This window comes from Arvicanthis niloticus, chromosome 28, assembly GCF_011762505.2.
Source record: "Arvicanthis niloticus isolate mArvNil1 chromosome 28, mArvNil1.pat.X, whole genome shotgun sequence".
NCBI lineage: Eukaryota > Metazoa > Chordata > Mammalia > Rodentia > Muridae > Arvicanthis > Arvicanthis niloticus.
In genome coordinates this window covers 6,352,763-6,376,864 of record NC_133436.1, presented here as the reverse complement: position 1 = coordinate 6,376,864, position 24,102 = coordinate 6,352,763, and the positions used below count along the sequence as shown (strand labels likewise).

Here is a 24,102-nt window from a genome sequence, read left to right as displayed (position 1 = left end):
GTTGTTGAAGTGCATTAGTTACTGGAAATTTTTTGTGGTGGTGTTGGTTTTGATTTTTTTGACATCCCACTTTGCTTTCAGGATACCTGTGTATGTGTGTTGTAAATGATTTCTAAAGTCCCAGAAAGCTTTTATGACTGGGTCAATGAATTCCAAACCCATAGGTTTGCAATGTATTTAATGTGATGTATTTTTGTTGTATTTCTTAGAAAGTGATTATTATATAATGTTTTGAATTTACCCTATTTCACATGCTAATTTTTAGTGACTTAACATACTGAAACTTTAATAAAAGTATGTGTGGGTATTATGGGGGATATACCGGAACTTCAGAGTTATTTCATAGTAATTGATTAGTTAAGGTAATCTAAACAGATACTAAAGCCTGGTACTAGAAAGACTAGATTGGGAGGTTCACCAGTGATAGAAGAGATGAACTCATACCTGTTCTCAAAGGACAGAATTTAAATGGTATAGGAATAAGAAGCATTAGACCCAGGAACTGTGTCCTTGTACAAGGACATTTTGAATTATTTTTAAATACCTGAAGTTTATGCTGTGACCAGGAGACAAGACAATTATTTAAAGCTTTTCCTTTCAGGGCTCTTAGTTATTTCCCACTTTGATCTACCACCATGTTTCTACTTTTAGCCTAGGTTTTCTTTAGTTGTATGAACATTCAGTTACAGTGCAATCCCTTAATGTGACAGGCTGCTGCACTTGATACTGCGGTTTCTCCCTTTCAGGTTTTCTCTTTTTCTTTGGTTTTTGTATCTTTTGGGTACTGGAGTATCTTATATTATTGGAAGTGTGAGGGAGACAAGAGTCACTGTGTAGACTATAAAAGGACCTAGTACAATGGTGGGTGACCTGGCGTGTTTAAGGTTTTGGATTTAATCTGCTCTGTAAGCAAACAAGTGTTAGCCTTTTTCGTAGAAATACTACAATCCCAAAGTTTTGGAATTGGAAAGAGTCTTGAAACTCAGTCACAGCTTGACTGTGTATGCATATATACTTCACTGATGAAAACATTGATGAAAACATTGATGAAGAAATTTTATGGTCTAAACCAGCTCCCAACCTTTTTAATGCTGTGGCTCTTTTAATACAGTTTCTCATGTTGTGGTGATCTTGGCTATAAAATTTTCATTGCTACTTCATATCTGTAATTTTACTACTGTTTGGAATCATAATATAGATATCTGCCATGCAGCATATCTGATATCTGACCACTTGAAAGGGTCATTCAAGGCCCAGAGGGGGTTGCAACCCATAGGTTGAGTACCATAGTCTAGACAGTGCTGGTTTCAGGAATAGTAGCTAAGTTCTTTTGTAGAAAATATTTAAGTTATATTGTTAGCAAGTAAAAGTCCCTTTAAGCCTGATTACTAAGAGAATTTTGTTATAACTATTAATTTGTGCTATCTTCAGATGTGAGAAGTCTCAATTATTTTAAATTTTATTATTACTTGACATACTTCCCGTCTTTTTTTTTTTTTTTAACATTTCTTCCAAATAAGAACAAATTTAAGTATATATTGCACAGACTCACTATCATTAAACCCAAGTTAAAGCAAAGACAAAAAGAGTTGTTGTTTGCAGTTGCCAGCTGTCTACTATTTACAACCATTTGTGTTGCTGTTCTGTATTGTCTGTACTTTGTGGGCTAAGATGAAGCTTTTCTTCATCTTAGAAAGGCCATGTGAGAGCTTAGGGTGTGTTTTGGTGGTAGAGTACTGGACCACTTGCCTTGCACATTCAAGGTCTTAAGTTCAATTTCCAGTATTGGGTTGGATGAGTGAATAGAAAGTAAAGTGTGTTGGATAGGAAAATAATTAAGGAAGATAAGATATGAATTTGAAAATCCTAGGTTAGTTTTTAGGTTATCGGAAAATTGTATTTTATGTTGTGGTAAGGAGGGGTATTTTATTTTTCACTCATTTTCATCTATATGAAATTTGATTTTCAGGTATGAGTTAGCCGAATGCTATAGAATATATAATAGCAACAAGCTATTTTGTTATATGATAGCTAAAGGTGTGTCTCAAAAATCAACTTTGAATATTGAATTATAAGTTACTTTGTGGCTTTTAAAAGATGGCTTGGAACCTGAAGGGGAGAAAGAACAAGACAGTGCTGGAGAGAGTGCTGGTTATAAAGAAGAGGATCCTCAGTGTGTCCTGGGGGAGGTGGGTGGTGGTGATGTTTCTCCCCCATCTCCTCTTCCTCCTCTTTTTCTTCTTCCTCTTCTTCTTCTTCCTCTTCTTGCTCCACCTCCCCTCCCCTCCTTTTCTCCCCAATTTGGGTTTTTGAATATGTTCTACAGTAGCCCAGGCTGGTCTTGAACTTCTTCCTGGAACCACTAATCTAGGGCTTTGATCACAGATTTGTTTCACCATGTTGTATATTGAGAGTCTTTTGTTGTCCCTATTAACATTTCTATCCTGACTATATGTACAAACAAAAAATTTTAAATGTTAACCAAGAGAAATACTTTGTTATCAAAGTAAAATATATGTCTACATGTGTATTTATATAACTAATGTGAATGTTTAGGAAATTTTCACTGTTGTATCTGCAATACAATCTAGTTTTTGAAAAATGCATTTCATCTAAAGTTGCTGGTTTAATATTTTCGCTTATAGTTATCAAAAAGCTAATGTTGACTTGGCATAATACACACACACACACACACACACACACACACACATATATATATATATATATATATATATATATATATATATATATATTATATATTTACTTATTTTTCAACAATCTTTCCCCTTAACATCTTACTGGGTGCTACAGATACAGAAATTAGTGAGATACAATGGTCTGGAGAAGACTTAACAGAACCATACCCAGCTTTAAGGAAATACCAGATTTTCTAGCAGGAAGATGAAAATTTCTTTAAAAGACATACGTTTTATAATCAGATTATTCTTCTTACTAAAGCTTAACTGAGTATGAGATTTAGTCCTGGTATTCTCTCTATATTCTAAAATGAAAAATACGAAATATATGTATATGAGATTTGGATTTTTGTCTTGCTGGCCAAGTTTGTTAAACGTTAGATTCATAGCTAATCTTTAAAATATTATAAACCTCACAAATTAATAAGGTTATTTTTCTAAACATATTAGCTAGTTTAAATGTTAACTGTTTGAGAAGCATTTCTTTTCTAACATCCTACTCCCCCAAGTATGAAAAGGAACTGACGGGTAGAAATGTTATGTAAACATTTATCTTTTGACTATTGGCCCTGTGCCCAGATGGTAAAAGCTAAACTCTTAATCAAGCCATGAACTTGTAAACAATGGGATAAAAAGATAAGCATATAATTTTCTAGTGCCTAAGAATAGTGGTTTTTTTTTTTTTATTTTTTTTATTTTTTATTTTTTTTATTTTTTTTTAATTTATTAGAAATGTAGGCATTGACTTCATCTTGTAGTTCTTTACAAATTTCAAGTTTGGCAGCTGAAGTATATAGTTCCTTTGTGGAACACCTGCCTGTCAGTGCACCACTAATTATGGTTTCGTTCTCTATCAGGATAAAGTAAGGAAAGTATGTTAAAAAAAATTAAAATTGAAACATCTAAACTTAATGTTTAGTTACGTTTAATATTTCCATAGGATTTGGTTTCTGTAGGTTTCACAGTTGTTAGATTTTCTCTGTGTGATAGGCTGCTACAGTAGGTTAAGGAAGTTAAAGTCTGTGAGGATGTGGTAGTTGCTTTAGAACGATCTTGCTGTTAGCAGTGAAAAATATTTTCTTACAGTTTGTGTGCAGCAGGCCGTGGAGTAAAGCACATTTTTATAATAAAGGTGATGAATTTAATCACAAACTGGCAGCCACATGGAAACTGCAGGCCTTGATACTGGGAGAAAATTGCCTATAAAGCAACTCTTGGGAGAAGAGGCTTTAAATTTACCCACCCATTTCGACATTGAGGAGAACATACGAATCATGGGACATTTTGCTTGGCCTGCTTAGTTCAGATGAATGATATTTGAGTTTTCTCCTTAGAAGCTAGAGACAGTTTTAAGTTCCTTCAGTTTAGATGTAAGGCTTTTGTCAATAATCTTACATTTTACTAAATATTTCTAACATTGCCTTTTCAGTACATGATATTTCTATTACTACTGTGCCCTGTATTTTATGTTTCTTCCATATTTGAGGAATTGTGCTGTATATGCGAGGAACTATACCTAGAAGAGACAGAGGTGCAAGGTTTATAAATAACAATTAATAGAATGCTGTCAGTGGTTATTTAAAATGTTTTTGTATGCTTTGAAAATTTTATGTCGTATTTTGGTAATAGTCACTGCCCTAGATCTCTTCCCAGATCATTCAGTAGCCATTTGATTTTCTGTCTTCATTTTTTAAAACCCATGTGTTCTGTAGGTGCCATTGCTGTTTTGGGTTATGCTTAACTAATTTATGGTATAAAATTAGAGCAGAATAGTAGAACTTGTCTTATGAGTAATCTAGGTTCTTATTTTATTTTCTCTAAGTGGTTAATGCTTGTCATTTCTGAAGAATAATTCAACCCTTGATACACTATACAGTATTTGGAGTGTTGAACCCGGGGTCTTGGTACATTATAGCATTCATTTTGAAATACTTTCATACATCTATTATATACATAGCCATTAGAAGATGGCCATTTCAGATTCAGAGAATTATTTGTGGCAAAAGAGAATGAAAACCCAGCTGTAGTGGGTTTGACTGAATGTTGTTTGTATTCTAATGTTAACTTGGGTACCCCCAAAACTGTTTGCATCCGGTAGTTTATTGAAGTTGTAGATTAACTATAAAGACAGGAAACTCAAGAAGGAATAGTGTTTCTTTTAAAAATACTAAAAAATGAACCAATAATTGCATATTTTTCACTGAAAGTTTCATTTAATTAAGTGCTCAGCCTTTGGAAGAGTGATTATATTACATCTATATGAAAGGAGACCTTAGCCTGTGATAGTGAGCATAACCCATCTTACCATCACTGAGATTTGCACTGAGGGTAGAGTATAAACAAGTCAGTGCTGCCATTCCATAATCAGTGACACATTAATACTTGATCATCTGTTTTACTTGATTTTTAGTAAGCTACGGCAACTTTAAAACTTAGACAGAGCCAGGATTAATATTCCAGTTATGTGAACTCTACCGTACCTGATAAGGTAATTGATGTATGAGAAGCTTTATTTTTACTTTGTAACAAAACTTAAATGTTATGATTTTACATCTAAGATGAAGCCAGAGTCAGATGTATACAGGCATATAATTTGCACATGCTTATATATACTTTAAGAATAGAAATATTGTATGTGTACTTTTAAATATCTACTGTTTTGTTTAATAGGCTGTAAACATAGTGTATGTAATGTAATGTAAAATATAACTGGCTCAGTATAATAATCACTTGTTTGTAAGCTGGTACTACATTTAGTTCCTGTAGTTTATGATTGGCCTGTCTGCCTGTCTGCCTGCCTGCCTATCCTTCTGTCCATCTGTCTACCTATCCATCTATCTGGTTTTTTTTGAGACAGGGTTTTTCTGTGTGACTCTGGCTGCCCTAGAGCTTGCTCTGCAGTTCTGTTTTTTTTTTTTCTCTTAATAAAAGATTTTATTATCTTATGCCAAATCAAGTCTGGAACACAGTTATTAGCTGTAGTTGAGTTTCACGTTCTTGATGCCAGAGCATCAAAGCATCTTAAGTACCTAAGATCTTGTATTGTTGTGAAAGGATTTTAGAATCTTGTTTTGAACAGTCATGTAGTTCAGGTTGATCACACTCACAGGGTCCACCGCATGCTGTGAAGGGAAGACAGTGCTTGTAGTAATATTACAGTTTCATATCAACAGCATCAGATGGTTTTCTTTTGTTTGCATTGTTTTAGGTAACCATTTTAAGGTTTTTAGTATATAAACATACACTGTGATTTTATTATACAAATGTACTTTATAAACATAAATGTAACAAACTGAAATGTTAACCCTATCCTTCCTTTCCCCCATGTTACTTAGTTGAAGGTAAAATAATCTTTGACTTAAGAAAACTGATTAAATAAAGTCAGAACCTGGAGCAGAAAGCTCTGACCCTTTAAAAAGAGTAAGAAAAGCTCTAAAGAGGGACAAAGTAGAGACTGAAGGAAAGGCCACCCATAGACTGCCCCACCTAGGGATCCATCCCATCTGCAGACATCAAACCCAGACACCATTGCTGTTGTCAAGAAGCGTTTGCTGACAGGAGCCTGGTTTTGGGGGGGTTGGGGGGGGGGAACGACCCCTATACCAGAGCCTGACCAGTACAGATGTGGATGCTCGCAGCCAACCATTGGACTGAGACGAGACCCCAATGGAGGAATTGGGAGAAGGACTGAAGGAGTGGAAGGAGTTTGCAACTCGAAAGGAAGAACAACAATAACAGCCAACCAGAACGCCCTCAGAGCTCCCAGGGACTAAACCATCAACCAAATAGTACACATGGAGGAATTGTACTTATAGCAGAGGATTGATTGTTTCATCTGGCATCAGTGGGAGAGGAGGCTTTGATCTTCCACACCAAGGGGAATGCCAGGGTGGGAGCAGGAGCCTGTAGGTGGGTGGGTGAGCACCCTCATAGAAGCAGCAGGGAGGGGTGTTGGGAAAGGGGGTTTGCGAGAAAGGGAAACTGGGAAGGGGGATAACATTTGAAATGTAAATACATAAAATAACCAATAAAAAAAGAAAAAAAATAACACCCAGATAATAAAAATGTGTGCTTTTACATTAAAAAAAAAAAGGGTGTTAAAGAGACCATTTGCCCTGAATATTTGAGTCTCTTTTTTAATAGGCTGACTCTCTGTGGGGTTTGTATTTCAGTGGTTTGTAAAGTATGATGGTTGAGTAACTAGGTAACCTGACTTTGCTGTATTATATATACCTTTGCTTTCCTGTTTTGACTTATCAATAGTTTTAGATGCTTTCTCAAAGTATTCTTTATGCATTACAATAATTTAATACAGTAAGTTGAACAGCCTTAATCTGAACATTCAAAATTCTCCAAAATCTAAAACTTTTTTAAAGGTTAATATAAGTGGAAAATTTCACACCAGTTTACCATAAAAATTGGAGCACACTAAAAATATTTTATAAAATAAACATGTATAAGAAATACTTGAAACATAAATGAATTTCTTATTTAGACTTTGGTTCCATCCTCAAGGCAGTCTCATCATGGATGTGCAAACTTTCCAATGTCTGTATATACCTAAAATCTGAAATACTTTTCAGATAGTAATTAAGTGGATATTTAACCTGTACTATAGACCTACTCATAAAAATATGTCTATGGGAGATATTCATACTACAGCAGTGAGTAATATTATTTTGGAAGTGTATATACATAAATATGTGTATTTATCTTCTTATATACACACAGAGTCTCAAGCATTTTTTCAGTTGGGAACAGATTCATTTAATAGATGAAAAAATGATACATATTAGACAAATAATGTGCTTTTGATAGTTCATCCATTCCTCACCACTGATTATATTTGTAACCATTCTGTCATCTGTTTTGTAAAAATTTTAGGCTAGCATGGTGGTGTACACATTTAATCCCTGCATTCCAGAGAAAGAGTCAAGTAGATTTCAATGAGTTAGAGGATGTTCTGGTTCATACTTAGTTTCAGGCCAGCCAAGGCTACATCGTGAGACTTTTATTTGTTTTTTTAATTAGTATTTTACTTAATTTGTGAGCTGATTGCTTAGTTATGAACATAGAGTCAGTTTTTCTCTTTTCTGTCCTTCCTAATATGCACAAGGAAAAAAAATTAAATTGTTTTTAGTCTCTAATTATACCTCTAAGGAAATCTTGACTGTAAATAGCATGATTTAACAGTGTCATTCTGTGAAAAAGTGCTTTTCTTTAAGGCAGGGAGGTACATGAACTATTGTATATTTTAGGGTATCTGCATTGAGATTCAGTTAGGTCTATGTCATTCCTCTTTTCTCAAGAGAAAAGAAAACGGCGTAACATTATTGGAAGATGCACATTGGGTGGGTATCTTTCAACATTCTTTACTCCATTAATAATGATTTTCTTTTTAAAAACCATGCAAACACACAAACACACACACACACACACACACACACACACACACACACACACTTTGTGTGTGTGTGTGTGTGTGTGTGTGTGTGTGTATGAGTGTCTTACCTGTATGTATATTTTGGAGGCCAGGAATGGCATCTGATCTCCTGGACCTGAAGTTACAGACAGCTATGAGCTGATACATGGCTGCTGAGAATCAAACCCTGATCCTCTGGAAAAGTAGCTAGTGCTATTCATTGCTGAGCCATCTCTAGTATTGATTTTCTTAAAATGAGTTCACTTTTTATGTTTTGATGCTTGGTGCACCTTTTACTGATGATACTAACTAACACCTGTGAGCTGACCTGGTTTTGAGAGATTCTGCCATCTCCTAGCCCTTCCTAGAAATAAGCATCCTGAGGGATTACTAATGTACTTCGAATTTTATTTTATTTTATTTTTTTTTTTTACCTAACTAAAGATCATACAAGGGCTTGGTTGTAATAGGTGTAATTACTGTGTGATAAAGATTAATCTCTAATTCATACCCTATAGTCATCTCCAATGACTGGACTTAAATTAACTAGTTAATCCAATTTCCACATGACAGTATTAGTGAAGTCTGTTTTTAGAGATGGCTTCTCCCTAGCATTCAGAGCCCAAGATATAACCCAGAACACCAAGATTTTGTGTCTTGTTTCTATTGTCCGTCAACCTATTCTCATGGGAGCCAATTCTTAACTTCTGGAAAACTCTAGACACAAGTTCCTGATTCCATAGAAAGTATTCAGTCCATAGTAGCTGAACATTCATTTTATTCCAGACGTGTATAAATATTTGCTGTTCAAAATAATTTATTCTGTTGAATTCATAAGTTTACCCTGATCATAGAGTGATCTCAGTTTGCATTAGATCATTAAACATGGACGGGCTGTGCAAAGCTTAAATGACAGTTTGAAAGAGGCAGTTGTGATTTGGATGGGTATCTTTGATATGTCTTTCATTCCAGTTTTAATTGTAATTTGGATATGCCATTCCTTGTCTTGGTATGGTGGTTTCTTTACTTACCAATTTTACATCTCTTCCCCATTATTTTCCTCTTCCCTCTCTGGCTCTTGTTATTGGTTTTCCTACTTGTAGCTAGCCACTTGCTCCAGTAGCAACCACATTTCATTTTGAGGATGAAAAAGTAATGCTGGAGATGGTATGTTGTATGAATTAACGACTACAACTTTAATGAAAGCCCAGCTTTGAAACCTGACTTTCAATTACTAGTTAAATGATTTTAAATAAAAATATTTAAATTTCATATCTCAATTCCTAACTTTAAAATCATAAGAATAGTCTTTAACTGTAAGGATAAGTACATAACCACACTATAAGAGGCTCAGGGCTCAGCAGTTAGGAGCATTGACTGCTCTTCCAGAGGTTCTGAGTTCAATTCCCAGCAACCACACGGTGGCTCACAACGGACTGTAATGGGATCCGATGCCCTCTTCTGTTGTGTCTGAAGATAGCTACAGTGTACTCATATAACATAAAAAAATAAATCTCTCATCTTCAAGATAGACTTATTAGGAAGATGTATAGGAAGAAATAAGGCCATGCTAATTCAAATTCTAAATTCTCTGCTGTTACAGCTACCACTATTCAAGTTCTTGATTTCCATCAACACCTGGTTGTGAATTCTTTTTTAGGAAAGGTTTGAGTAATGTCGAAAGAGGAGTAGAGCAGTGGTAGCTGAAAAATTGGCTTACAAAAAAAAAAAAAAAAAAAGTTGAGATGTAGGGGCTTGGAGAGAAGGAACTAACTTGATTTCTAGCACCTAAATGGAAGTTTTACAACCATTTTTAATACCAGTTCCTGAGTATCAGAAGCCATCTTCTAGCTCCATAGACATCATACATCGAGCATGTAGTGCACAGACATATATGAAGGCAAAACACTCATGCAATTAAAATATTTGAGTTAATAATAAAACTACTACTCGTGGATCTACCTCTTGTGCAATGCCTGGTGGGATTGCTTTCCCAGTTACTTTGTTGTACGTCTGTATTTTCATAATACCATTTGCCTATGGCCTTGACCAGTGAGTGCACTGGTACCTATTTGTTAAATAGATGTTTGAAAAGTTTTCACTTAGTCTGGTCTAAGATCTGTTTTAAGGAATTTAGCATTGCTGTCGTGCATATTTACTCAAACCTCATAAATCCAAAATAAAGAGAGTGAGCTTTGCTGAGAAGAACCTTTATGTTAAGGAAGAGATTAAGCTAGTTTGCCAAGCATATATCCATTTTTGATGCTTGGGTGAAGGTGTTAAGACTATAGTTTGGTATATTTTTGTGTAGTAAGTGTGTTACTGAGATAGTTGTAGTTAGAATTAGTGTGGTACAGGTTGAAGTGGTAAGATATTATGTATTCTGAAAACCAAATGCATAGTATTTGGGGACATGAAGTATGAGGATGAGTTTGCCTGTTTTGATAGCAGGAGGAACAAAAATTAGAAGCAAAGACTGGAGTTTGATTTCAAACGTGTAAAATTGACATGTGGAGAAGTTGGGTATGACTGGAGCTGTGAGAGTAGTGGGCTTGATTAGAATATTCTTTACCAGGTTTTTTTGCTGGGCTGTTGTGTTTTATTTTATATTTTAAACATTAGCAATTACTGTCCATTTTGATAAATTTAATGTTTATGATCTCAAAAAGTTGTATTCTGTATTTCAACTCATATTAAAACTGGTAGAATTATTGTAGGATGTACTATTGTAGAATGTACACGTCAGGAGACAATAACAGGTGTAGTAAATGTACTTCTTCCAATAATGCAACTTTATGTAGATTTTCTGATTATTTAAAGTAGCTGAGGTTTAATTAGGAGGCTTTCACTGTATTGCAATGATATTTTCAGTTCCAATTACTTGGATTTTTTTAGGACAGCCTTAGTTGGCTCTTGTCACAAAAAGAGAACTAAGATTTTTGCCGACATAACATTTGCTTTTCTAATTTAATCTTGGTGTTTGTTGTAAAAGACCTTCCTGAATGTTGTATATAACAGATTAAAAAAATACTTTATGCTTAAATTCCTTTTAGCTCTTTCTTTCTTTCTTTCTTCTTTCTATCTTTCTTCTTTCTTTCTTTCTTTCTTTCTTTCTTTTTTTTTTTTTTTTTTCCGAGACAGGGTTTCTCTGTGTAGTCCTGGCTGTCCTGGAACTCACTCTGTAGACCAGGCTGGCCTCGAACTTGGAAATCCGCCTGCCTCTGCCTCCCAAGTGCTGGGATTAAAGGCGTGCACCACCACCGCCTGGCTTAGCTTTTTCATAGTATGAAAGAGTGCTCCTATATTTGGGCTGCTGTAACACTTCGGAAATTTTACATTGGTATTTTTGTTTTTCATGGCCTTACGGTGTGCATGTAAAAACCTGTGGACATAATTACTAGTCTTAGACTTTTTCTTCCTTGAAACTGCATCAAATTTGGAATACAAATAAAACTGGGTAAATAAAAAGAAATTGATATGTAGATAAAGTAGCCCATTATTCCTCACCCATCTTCAAGGTACTTGAAAGGTTATGTTTTAGTTTTACTCTGATTTTTATGACTTTGAGTGTTCTGTGATTTTTTTTTTTTTTTAATTTTTTCTGAAGGCACTAAGAATATAAATGTAAAGGAGCCCGGGGAAGAGAAAGATGAGCTGCATAGTTAAAATTTAGTATTGTTATTTAAACTTTGGGGAAGATTATTGTGAATGACTTTGGTTTCCTTAGTTTCACTGGTAAATAAACATTTTTTTTTCTTTTTACTTGACTAGGTAAGTTAACGTTTTATTAGGTAGTAAGATGTTCTCATGACCTTATTTTTATGAATCTCTCCTCCCAACCCCAACTAGAATAAACAAATCTAAAGCACAAAACAAAGACTTTTAAATTTAATTCATTTTGAAGTAAATTTTAGATTTGTAAAAAAGTGGAAAAATAATATGGAAGTTCATATTAAGTCATATATAACCATTAATAGTGTTGTGGAAATCAGAAAATACATCATTGATGTAGTGCTGTTGAGTGTTCTGGAAATCCTGCTCAGATTTTAAAATCAGCCCTTTTTCCTTCATGTACTTAATTTTCTTCATTCTCTCCTTTCCCCTTTGATTTGAATCAGGTTTTCCTCTAACCCAGGTTTTCCTTTAACTCACTGTGTAGCCAAGGTTGACCTCCATCCATCCTTGATCTTCAGCCTCTACTTCCCATGCGCTGGGACTGTAGGAGTGCACCAAGCCCTCCAGCCCTCCAGCCCATGCACCTTTCCTCCTCCAGAGCCTCGAAGTCCGGTGGTTGGCCTCCCTCCCTCTCCCTCTTCTCTTCTCTTCTCTTCTCTTCTCTTCTCTTCTCTTCTCTTCTCTTCTCTTCTCTTCTTCCTCCCTCCCTCCCTCCCTCTCTCCCTCCCTCCCTCCCCTCCTTCTTCCCCCCTTCCTTCCTTCCCTCCTTCCCCCTTCCTCCTTCTTTCCTCCCTTCCTTCTTCTCCTCCTTCCCCTCCTTCCTCTCTTCTTCCCTCCCTTCTTCCCCCTCTTTCTTTCATAACATCTCCCTGTCTAATAACTTGAGTACTTTTCAAAGAAGTTTTTAAATATTGAGTTAGTCTGATTATTTTTTTAATTAAATGATTAAATTGAGGTTATGTAGTTTGGCAAGAAAAACATACAAGTACTTTGGTGCATCAAATTAGGAGGGGTGAGTATGTGTGTTAATTTTAATTGCTTGGTTTTGGTTGACGAAATTCTTCACCATAAAGTTTCTTTTTCCCCCTTTATAATTAATAGTATTCCATATCCCATGTTGCTGCTCATTGATTTTAGCATATACTGAATAAACCTCTTGTATGCCATTATTGCTATAAATGGTTTCCTATTAGTGGATTTAAAAAACGATTGTATCTCAGTTTGACAATTATTAATTGGAATCTGTAAATCTCTTTTCCTCTGTTCTATTAGTTGTGGTTTCATGGTACAGTCCACTACTGCCATTATTCTGGTCAACCGTAAAAAGCTTTTTGAGATGGCTCAGAAGGTAAAGGCACTCTGCGAAGCAAGTCTCAAACTTCCCTGAAACTTTTGGTGGAAGTAGAGAACAGATTCCTGAAATTTGTACTCTGACTTACAGAGGCGTGCAACATGAGTGTCTGTTGCACCAATTTGAGAACCAATTTTGAAAAAATACAGATGCTGCGAGGTGGTGACGTATGCCTTTAATCCCAACAAGAGGCAGAGGCAGGTTGAGTTCAAGGGCAGCCAGAACTACATAGAGAAATCTTGTCTCAACACCCCCCTCCCCCCGAAAAAAATGGGAAGAAATGAACTTGATTAAAAATTCAATAGTTTATAATAGTACATTTAAAGCCCTTTTACCTGTTATGTCTTGCTTGTAAGTAAGAAGGGAAGAGTTAATAAAACTGCAGTGTTGTAAGTATTATGTTTAACCTGGGTTCTCATGTTCATCATCATCTAACAATCACTGACCAACTCTTATGAGTTATTTACCTTAAAGTTTCATAGAATTGGAATTGTATAAAGACTTTCTTTTGAGTATTCTGAGGAGGAACTTAGTGAGCAGCAGGGTCATTTTTATGGTATGTTAATTGACACTTATCATACAAAACTAACCATATATTTGTGGTTGTTAAATTGAAACAAAATTAAGCTTTAAGTGAAGAAAACTGCCTATCTCAATTTGAAAGCCTGGTTTTTATTTAAGATGATTTTCCATTTCTATACTGTTCTTCCTAATGACTTATCTCACCTCTGTACACAGAAGCAGCATCTGTTCACTCACTTTTTTCAATTATGTGATGTGTATGGGTGGTCTGCCTGTATGTGTGTCTGTGCTCCCGTGTGTATGCCTGGTGCCTGAGAAAGTCAGGAGAATGTTAGATTCTCTGGAACTGAGTTTGCAGGTGGTAGTTAGATGCCATGTGGGTGCTTTTAACTGTTGAGCCATCTGTCCAGCCCTTGATTAATTGTTTATAAAATTAGTCTCTACCATTGCTACTTATTTTAATTCATTTATATTATGAACACAACTCGTTTTACCTATTTGTTCTTCCTTTTTTCCCCTGATGATCCTCTTTATCCCCACTAGTCGTCATTTGCAACCTACACATGCCGTACTCATCTTTATGTTTATGTCCAGCATGAGAAAATAATGTGGTTTTATTTTGAAATTTATTTCTTTACAGCTAAATAAAACTTTGTGTTTGTGGTTTTTTTTGTGTGTGTGTGTATAAAATACATTTTCTGTATACATTCATCTCTTGGTGAACACCCATGTCTTGGCTGTTGTCATTAGTACCATGGTAAAAATGGGCGTGCAGATCTCTGTGGTACTCTCATTGATTCTTAAAACAATCTATTTTTAATTATGTGTAGATGTGCATCTGCACGTGAGTGCAGTTGTCTGTAGAACCCCAGAGACATCAGATCCCCTGGAGCTGGAGTTACTGGTAAAAGTGAACTGTCTGACCTAGGTACTGAGAGAGTTGAACTTCAATCTTCTGAAAGCATAACAAGTGCTTTTAACTACTGAGTCATCTCTCTCCAGCTCCTGACTTTGCTTTTTTGGGGGAGGGGGGTGGGATGGGGTGGGGTGGGGTGAGGGGAGGGTGTGTTACATATATATTCAGGAATGGAGTAGCTGGACTATATGACATTCCTGTTCTGAGGTTTTTGAAGAGTCTCTAGTGATTTTGGTAGTGCCTGCAGCATTCCCACGAGTGGTGTACGAGTGTTTTTGTCCTTCCCCTCAGTGTCCTTGCCAGCACTTGTTTTCTTGATGATAGTCATTTGATTGGAAGGAGATGGAATCTCAATGTAGCTTTGAGTTTCCCTCAGGGTAAAGGAAACAGTTTTTCATATATTTATTGGCCGTTTTTATTCCTGATTCCATCTGCTCATTCTTTGAATGATTTGTTCTTTTGATGTTTAATTTTTTTATTTGTGGATTTTAGTTATTAATCTTCTGTCAGATGTATAGTTGGCAAAGCTTTTCTCTATTTTGTAGGCTGCTGTTGTTAATTTTTTTCTTTGTTGCCCAGATGCTTTTTAATGTTATGTAATCTCACTTGTTAATTCTCATTATTTCCTGGGCCATTGTAATCCTTTTCACAACGTCCTTGTCTATTCCTGCACCTTGAAGTGTTTCCCTGTGGCATTTGAGAGTTTCTTCTCTTACATTAAGGCGTTTCTTTGATCCACCTTGAATTGAGTTCTGTGTACAGGATGAAATTCTACATGTGGCTATCCAGTTTTCCATACCTTTTGTTCAGGGTGCCTTCTCTAATGTATGCTTTTGGTACCCTTGTTTAAAATCATTGGCTTTAGCAGTGTTCATTTATTTCTATATCCCATGTATTCCATTGCTCCTGCTGTCTAGTTTTATGCCACTGCCAAGAAGTTTTTGTTGGTATGATTATAGTAAAAACTGTGTACTGATACTTCTAGTGTTATTTGCTTGGGATTACTTTGTTTTATTTAAGGTGTGTGTGTGTGTGTGTGTGTGTGTGTGTGTGTGTCTCACATGAATTTTAGGATTTTTTTTTTCTAGTTCCATAAAAAATGACATTGGAATTTTGAACAGGGGTGTCTTGGATCTGTAAATAAATTTTAGTGACAGCACATTTATAATATTCTAACTCTAATGTCTCATGAGCAGTGCTATTTGTTCATTGTATATTTTCAGTTCTCATGCTTTCCACTGAACTCTGAATTTAATGTAGTTTTTCTTTGGAAAGAAGTTTTAGTTTTAATTTTGAGGTGTAGATAGAATACGATTTAATTCCCCAAATAAGGCCCACTGGAATTACCAATGGCTTTTTTTTTCCTTGCTAGTTTAAAATCAAATGCCTTTAATTTAAACCATATTTAATTTACTTAGAGCAAGTAAAACATTTTACTAAGTAGCGGTATATTCTGTAGTATCTTGTTTTTAAATTCATTTGCTCCAGATTGTACATGTAGCTTCTTAAAATAAGCACAGTGAAGTGATATATTCTATGGATATTCTCTACTCAAAAGTAGCTAAACTTTCTTTGTATATAGTAAATTATGAGTTGGGTTTTTTTTTTTTTTTTTTAACAGAACAGCATAAAAAGAGCTCTGTTAATCCTAAGTACATATGGTTACTTAATAGCTACTGCTTTAGGGAGGATAGTTGTTTTTTAGATACAAATAGATTTCCAATACTGTTGTTCTAACAAAGATTTAGTAAGCATCATGTTAAGAAAAATTTACTTGTTAAGATTTTGAATATTAAATCCTTATTTTGCTGTTGCATTGGCTGTGTTCCAGTAATACTCATCAAAAGGTTAATTGTAGATAGCAAATAATAGAATCTATTTAAATTTATGTTGAAAGCTGAAAACTTACTAACATTTTAAAGCCTATGTATAATTAAAGCATGTATGTATAAAATATCAGCTATTAATTTCCTCAAATCAATGAAAACTGTTAATTTAAAAACTGAGATGGTCATGATCAAGTAAATTATAGTCCTTTCATACCTTTGTATATTTCTATGTAGGTATATTATGTTAAGGTATATCTTGATGTATTTAAGTGTGATGCATTAAAAAAAATATAGCTGCCTAGATAAAATGTCTGTAATGTTAATATGTTCAGTTGAGCTATTAGAATCAGTTACCACAGCAGAGTGTAAAATACTTGCTTTACTTGAAAAAAAAATACACAATATTTTATAAACTTAAAAAATGGCATTAAGTCCTGAAACTTTAATGCATTTTGTTTTTCTGTATTGATTGTATACCATTGTTTTGTTAATTATTAATAGCTAGTATGTATTTTCTCATAATTTTCTAAATTTCAGTTTGTTGAAGTCTCAGCCAGAAAGTTAGAGCTGTTTTTATTTTATTAAGTTTTCTAGTATTGTTTTATTGAATCTATACATTTATGAGTACTTGACTTTTTAATTTAAATTTCTTCAGCTCTGTTTTTATGTCCTTTGATATTTCTTTATGTTGCCATTGATACTGGTACTCTAATACCAATACTAATACTAGTAGCAAAGTAGCTATTCATTTAGCTATATTATCGTCATATACAGTAAAATACAGTAAAAGTGATAGGAAAGAAAATGCCAGAGGCAAATACTGAACTGAAACGTGAGACATGATGGGAATAATAAGCCTAATTAGGTACATTAAGGGGATAAGACAAAGATTAGTGGAGTTGATTCAGTAACAGCAAGTGAGAAACAATCCAGTTTTCTTGATAATTTTCTGTTAATAACAGAATAAACTGACAGTTGAGCTTAGTTAGAAAAAGAGAAAAAAAATCAAAATTGTTAAAGCAGCGAAGTGGAAGATGACTGTAGATGGTACAACCAGTTCAGTTTTTAATCCTAAACACAAATAGTTTTGTTCATACAACCATTTGAAAGGAAAAAAAGTATGGTCACTGACTATCTGCTTGAGAAAACATGTAAAATAGGAGAAAACCTAGATGCTATAAATAAAGATGCTTTGATTTCTGAGTTTAATGGCATAAACTATAGATTCCCTATAATGTGGACCTAGAGGAAGGTGGAGTTGTGTTTTATAGAGTATATCTGTAATCCTAGCACTCAGGCTGAAGAAGGATCATTTTGAGTTGAATGCCAGCCTGGGCTGTTAAAGAATGAGACAGAGTATAAAAGGCACCCCCACTCCCCCCCCCCCATCAGATAGTGTGTATCTAGTATTGAGATTTTATCAGGCAGGTTAGTTTGTAAGGGGTGTGGATATTTGGATGTCGAAGCTAGCAAAATGTGTGATTTATGAAATTGCAGTCATCTTGACTGAGAATTAGTTGGTAGTAAAGAGTGTCAGCAGGTTAACATCATTTTGAAGGGGTATGTTAGTGAAAATAAACAAAAAATGCAGATTGTTTGCTGCGGTCTTAATGAGCAGCTAGTGGAGAGAGGAAAGGGTAGAGGCTTGCCACAACTCCACTAGCTGCATGAGCACTGCCTGTTAAGCTGACTAAGGAATTAGTGCTGTTTACTGAAAGAAGTAGACATCATGTTGACAGAATCTCTAGAGGATCGTTAGACTTAGAGAATGAAAAGTTTTGAGAATGGGCATTTGAGGGGAGAAAAGTTGAATTCTAAAGAATTACATTCAGTTGAGCCATTCAGTAAGTGAGTAGTAATTATATGAGGCACTAATATAGAGAGATTAAATAAGAGACTTCTCCCAAATCACTAAGAGGTACTGTAAGAACTAGAATCAGAATTTGTTCTGACTGGAGCATTACAAATAATTGTATCCCAAATTGCTTATGCTTTTCTGGCTAGAAAGGCAGTGACTTTCTTAGATTCAGTGATGAATTAGTTTGTAATCTGGAGGACTACAAGTGTGTTTTAGTTATTTATTTTTTTTTTACATTCCTATCAGCACTGTCTTGTGCATATTTGTATACTGTTATTAGAGTTGTAAATCTTAAGACTGAAAAGAGTTAACGTTCTTTGTAAACTTAGAGCCATGGCCTGTGCAGCTTTATTTTGGGACCTAGCTTGTCCTCCCTTCATTTTTCTACCCATGTACTCAACCCAAGACCTTACTGAAGACCACTATGATCCAGGTAGTATTCTAGGAGCTACAGACACAGTGGGTGGCAGGAACTCATATAACTTTTAGTCACTGATCAAAGAATTGCTCAGGTATATATAAAAGCACAAGTGAAAAGGTTGGTGTGTTATATTACCTAACAGATGATAGTCTGTGATAAAGTTTTATTTGTATGAATATTTTAATGTTATCTTACTAGTTATAGTTGGTTCTTTTTATTTTTCTAAGTTTGTTTATCTGTTACTGTAAACTCAAAATTTTTTCCCTTAATCTATTACATTATGACAGTTTCTTAAAATAATAGATTATCCTGAGTGAGATCAGTGACTTTTGAAACTGTCTTCAGAGAAGTTATTTTGAAGTAGATGGCAGTTAACAATACAGAGACTTCAGACTACAGAGTGCTTAACTCTAAATAGGCTATGCATATCATCTCAAGGCTCAGGGAATGTCCCTGAAGAGGGGGTAGAAAGATAGTAAGGGCCAGATGTGGTAGATAACTTCTAGGGAGCAGTGTTTTCTGACACAACAGAGTCCTTGCACATATAAACTTGGAGCAGTTTTGATAGCTTAAGCCAGACAGAATCCCAGAATAGAGGAGGAACAGTGGGTACCAAACCTCATCACAAGTTAAGGACCTATTGTCATTTGATAGTTTCTAGAAGATTTTCCTTAATGATATAGGTCAGTCACTCACTAGGGCAAGTCCCACTCCCAAGAAGCAGTTGGGTAATGTATTGTACTTGATACGTTAAAAAGAAAAGAAAACAAAAAAACCCAAAAACCTAGAAGTTAGGTGGATAGGGAAGTTGAGTCTGGGAGGAGGGTGTGTGTGTGTGTGTGTGTGTGTGTGTGTGTGTGTGTGTGTGTGTGAGAGAGAGAATATAGTCAAAATGAGCTGCATGAAATTCTCATAGTTATTAATACAGTATTGTTTTAAAATAATTTTTCAAATATTGAACTATTTCTGCAATAGCAAACTGTTCTACCCTTGAGATGGAATCCAGGGCCTTGCACATGCTGTGAGCACCTTGCCACTCTACCACATCTCTAACCCCTCACTGTGTTGTGGTTCTGCTGTCTTTTCTAGATTTAGAAACTGCTTTTGCATCTATAGCAGCAAACACCATTCCCCCACCCTCTACCCTTCATCTCCCACCTCAGTGCTGAGAATTGAACTAAAGGCCTCCATCGATGACCTACATCCCTCTTGCTCTCCACTTTGTTGTGGTGCCGTTTTTTTCTCTCTCTTTTAGCTTGTCAGTCCTACTTAGAGCCTTTCCACCTATATTATATGCAAATTTTATTTATTTATTTAATTTATTTATTTTAAGATTTACTTTTAATTATGTGAGTGAATCTGTTAGTATGTGTACTTGAATACAGGTGTGCCTGGATGCCAGAGGTGTTTGATTCCCGTGGGTACAGGGGGTTGTTAGATGCGTGTTGTCTGTGCTGGGAACCCAACTCATTTCCTGTAAGAAGAGTACATGCTGTTACCCACTGAGTTCCTACCACATGCCCTGTGTGTGAATATGTGTATGTGTGTTTTATCTGTATTTGTATTAGAGCCATGTGTATGCTTGGTGCCCCAGGAGCTCAAGAATGGGGATCAGGTTCCCTGGAACTAGAGTTACAATTGTGAGAGCCCCTTAACCACTAAACCATGATAAGAGTACCACGGGTACTCTTAACCACTAAACCATGTCTTTAGCTGAGTTCTCAACCTTCCTAATGCTGTGATCCTGTAATACAGTTCTTCATGTATTACCCCAACCATAAAATTATTTCATTGCTACTTCATAACTAAAGCTTAGCAACTGTTACAAACTGTAATGTAAATATCTGATATGTAGGCTATCTGGTATGTGATGTCTCAAGGAAGTCTTGACCTACAGTTGAGCATTAACTTGTGTGTCATTTTTAAAAGGCTGTTATTAGTGAATTTTTATTCTGGTGCTCCTGTCCTCACAAATAATAGGTTACTTTGTGAAGAAATTTAAATGATAAAAAATTAATACCAACCAATACTTTTATTTAGAGACATGAACTAAAGAATTATATGTGTATTTTTAATTTAATTAAATATTGGGAGTATAAGGGTGATTTTTAGAGGGTTTGGCAAGGTGGCACAAATCTTATTTTAGCCTAATCCAATGTATTCTTTGATTCTATATGCTGATCATCAAGAGGGAAATATGTAATTCTTTGAATGGTTACGATTTTATAACTGATTAAGAATACTTGGATCGTACCTTTTTCTTGTGTTTTTTTTACTGAATAAAACTGAGTTAAGTAAGTAGTTAGGAAAATTACAGTGCATTCATATTTGGGAGTTTCCTAGTATGAATAATTTAAATTATATATTTGGAACATATATTTACTGGAGTGAAACTTCTTTTTTCTTCTTTTTCTTAAGGAGGCATTACTCTATAGAATGGCATCCAGCCAGCCTTAATAATGGAATAACTTATTGTAGTGATGTATGTTGTAGTGTGCAAGCCTATCTGCTGGTAATATAGCTGAAGCTCATTAAATATTTTATGGAATACTCTTTTTTTATAAGATTTGATTTATTAAAATTTAGTTTTCAAAAATATGTTTATACCTAAGAATTATGCAGATAATTTTTGGGGTAAAGGTCATTGATTTTGTTATCCTTGCATTTATTTATTTATTTATTTATTTATTTATTTATATTTTATCTGTTAACCCAGTATGGTTTGTTTTCTGTTACCATCCTTCCCTTGAAACTCCTTTGATTAGTCCTACCTTAGTGGTCTTGTCCAAGGCACCATCCTTACTTCCCGTTTGTTCCATAGTGTCTAATCACTTTGGCATGCTTGGTACTTGTCTTCCTTGCTACAAACCTCCTTTTGTGTTCTGATTAAAGTGCTGTTTTTCTCTTCCTTGGAATGGTGCTTTCCTCGGGGTTTATTCAGTTCTGTCAGTCCAGTCTATTGTTTTGTTTCATAGCTTTAACTGCTAAATGTGTATACTATCCTCAGACTTTGGCTAAACTTGCTATGTATTTAGTCTGTGAGCATCTAGTGCATTAAAGATATGTAAATCATTCAATAAAGTGGTGTTCAGTTTAAATCTTACTAAGGCAGATTATTTATGAAGGAAAAAGAACTTTTTGTCTCATGTGTTTTTATGGCAATTACATAACTAAAACTATCATTTAAAGTGAGTGGCCTCATTTTTAAGCTTGAAAATATTGGGTAAACTAAATCTATACGTTGATGGCTAAGAGTCTGCTTGGAAGTTAGTTTTAATAAGATGTGAAATTTGGCTAGTATAAATTTGATTTGTGGTGGAAATGAATGCTATCATCTTGTTAGCAGGCTCAATCCAGAGAATGACAGGATAGGTCCACAGCTCCTCAGTAGAGCGTTAACATTTTATCAATGAAGCACCCCCTTCCTGGATTAGCAAGAATATTTTTTTGTCTAACACAATTAAAATTTTTACTTTTAACAGAAATTAGCAGAGTACGGAAAGACATGTACAATGACACATTAAATGGCAGTACAGAGAAAAGGAGTGCAGAATTGCCTGACGCGGTGGGACCCATTGTTCAGTTACAAGAGAAACTTTATGTGCCTGTAAAAGAATACCCCGATGTAAGTATATTTTGTTGCATTCATGGTTTTCTGCTTCATACAATATGTGGAAAAATAACTTTGGAGTAAATTTAAGTATTATCAGCTGCTTTTAAAGAATTGTGTATGAAATTAAAAATGGGAGTAATTTTATGTGGCTAATTGTTTTTTCTTTATAAAGTATATTACCATTTGAATTTTGCTGTCACTTAGGGAAATAATCATGCTGAAGACTTTGGAATTTCAAAAAGAGGTCAGGAGTTGTGGGAAGCCTTTGTCCTGAATCTTAAAGATGAAGTACAGCTCTGATAGCTTTCATTCTGACCACAGAATTCATAGCTTGAACCATGTCATTCTTTCTGTATGAGAGCGCTGGCCGTTATGGATGCTTCCAGCTCTAAAGTTTCTGAAGAGGACTCTTTCAGAAAGTCTGATTCCTTCTTTCCCCTCAAATATTAGTCAGTTGCTCAAGCAGTCTGTAGTATCTTGTTGGAAAGTCTCCTATACTTGCTGATTTTGAACTGCCTCCAGGCTCTGCCTTTTGTTACAAAACTATATGATAAAATTGATTCTACTTCTTCTCTGCTTTCATCTTAAATGATTTTTTTCACTTCTCTTCAGTGTAATCATATTGGCCTTCCTCTGGCTTTGAGAATAAGTCATATCTGTTCCCAGCTTCAAGATCTTTATGTCATTTATACACTCACTGTGACTGGCTGCTCATTTTCTTTGAGTATGTGTGAGTTTAAATAATACTTTACAGAGGCTTCCCTGACTAGTTAGCCTACAGGTTGTCTGGTTCTGTCTATCTCCCCCGCCCCCAGTCTCTACCACCTACACTTCATGACTGTAGTACTGTTATCTATTGTTTTTATTTTTCTTTCTCCTTAGCACAATAGTTCTCAACCTGTGGGTCATAACCCTTTTGTGGGGTAAGGTGGGGGTTCTGAATGACCCTTTCACAGGGGTTGCATATCAGATATTCTGCATATCAGATATTTACATTACAGTTCATAACAGTAACAAAATTACAGTTATGAAATAACAACAAAAAATTTCATGGATGGGGATTATTACAGCATGAGAAACTGTATTAAATGGTTGTAGTATTAGGAAGGTTGAGAACCACTATCCTAGCAGAATATATTGTACATAAAACAAGAACCTTTGTTAATTTGCTGCCATTATTTTGTTAGTCACCGTATAATACTGGCACATAATAGCCATCTACTTTTTACTGAATATATAAAGGAAAAATAATGGCTGTTATATTTGAGAACACTTATTGGACACAAATGAAATAAAGAATGACTCTAATGTTAAAATGTTTTTTAGGTCCACTAGTTATTCAGATATTAGTTGGTAGATTAAGTATAAATGTCTTAAATTGAGTTAATGAGGGATGGATTTTGGGTATTTCACAACTTGGATTTTTTTAGTACAGCTTTAGTTTATACATTTACTCTATTTTTATAAGTAGTTTTATGTACAAATATACAAACAATTTAGAATAATTTTGCCATAAGGCCTTATTGAACGATTATAGGACATTGCAAGAAATTATATATAAGATGGGAACTCATGAGTCTTGAGAGAGAACATCAGTGGCAGGATGTTTGAGATCTCATCTGGAGAGCCTAGCTTTCAAATTCATGAAGCCATCCAACGTTAATCTTTGGCCTCTTCATAAACGTGCATGTGTACATGCATGCACACATACTTATGTACCCAATAAGAGTTAACTCTTCTCTACTTATCTTATTTTGCAGATATTGAACATCTTTTATGTTTTTCACAGGTAGTTGACA

The 24,102-nt window shown here is 35.0% G+C and overlaps 1 protein-coding gene across 7 annotated transcripts in view; it reads left to right on the top strand.

The window, feature by feature from the left end:
• Qki (QKI, KH domain containing RNA binding) overlaps nt 1–24,102 on the top strand; it is a 109,955-nt gene that overhangs the window by 12,857 nt on the left and 72,996 nt on the right. For all 7 annotated transcript variants that reach the window (XM_076926636.1, XM_076926634.1, XM_076926639.1 and 4 more), the window contains exon 2: nt 22,173–22,315. In XM_076926636.1, coding sequence (XP_076782751.1) covers nt 22,173–22,315 — 143 coding nt within the window. The remainder of the gene's footprint in view (nt 1–22,172; nt 22,316–24,102) is intronic.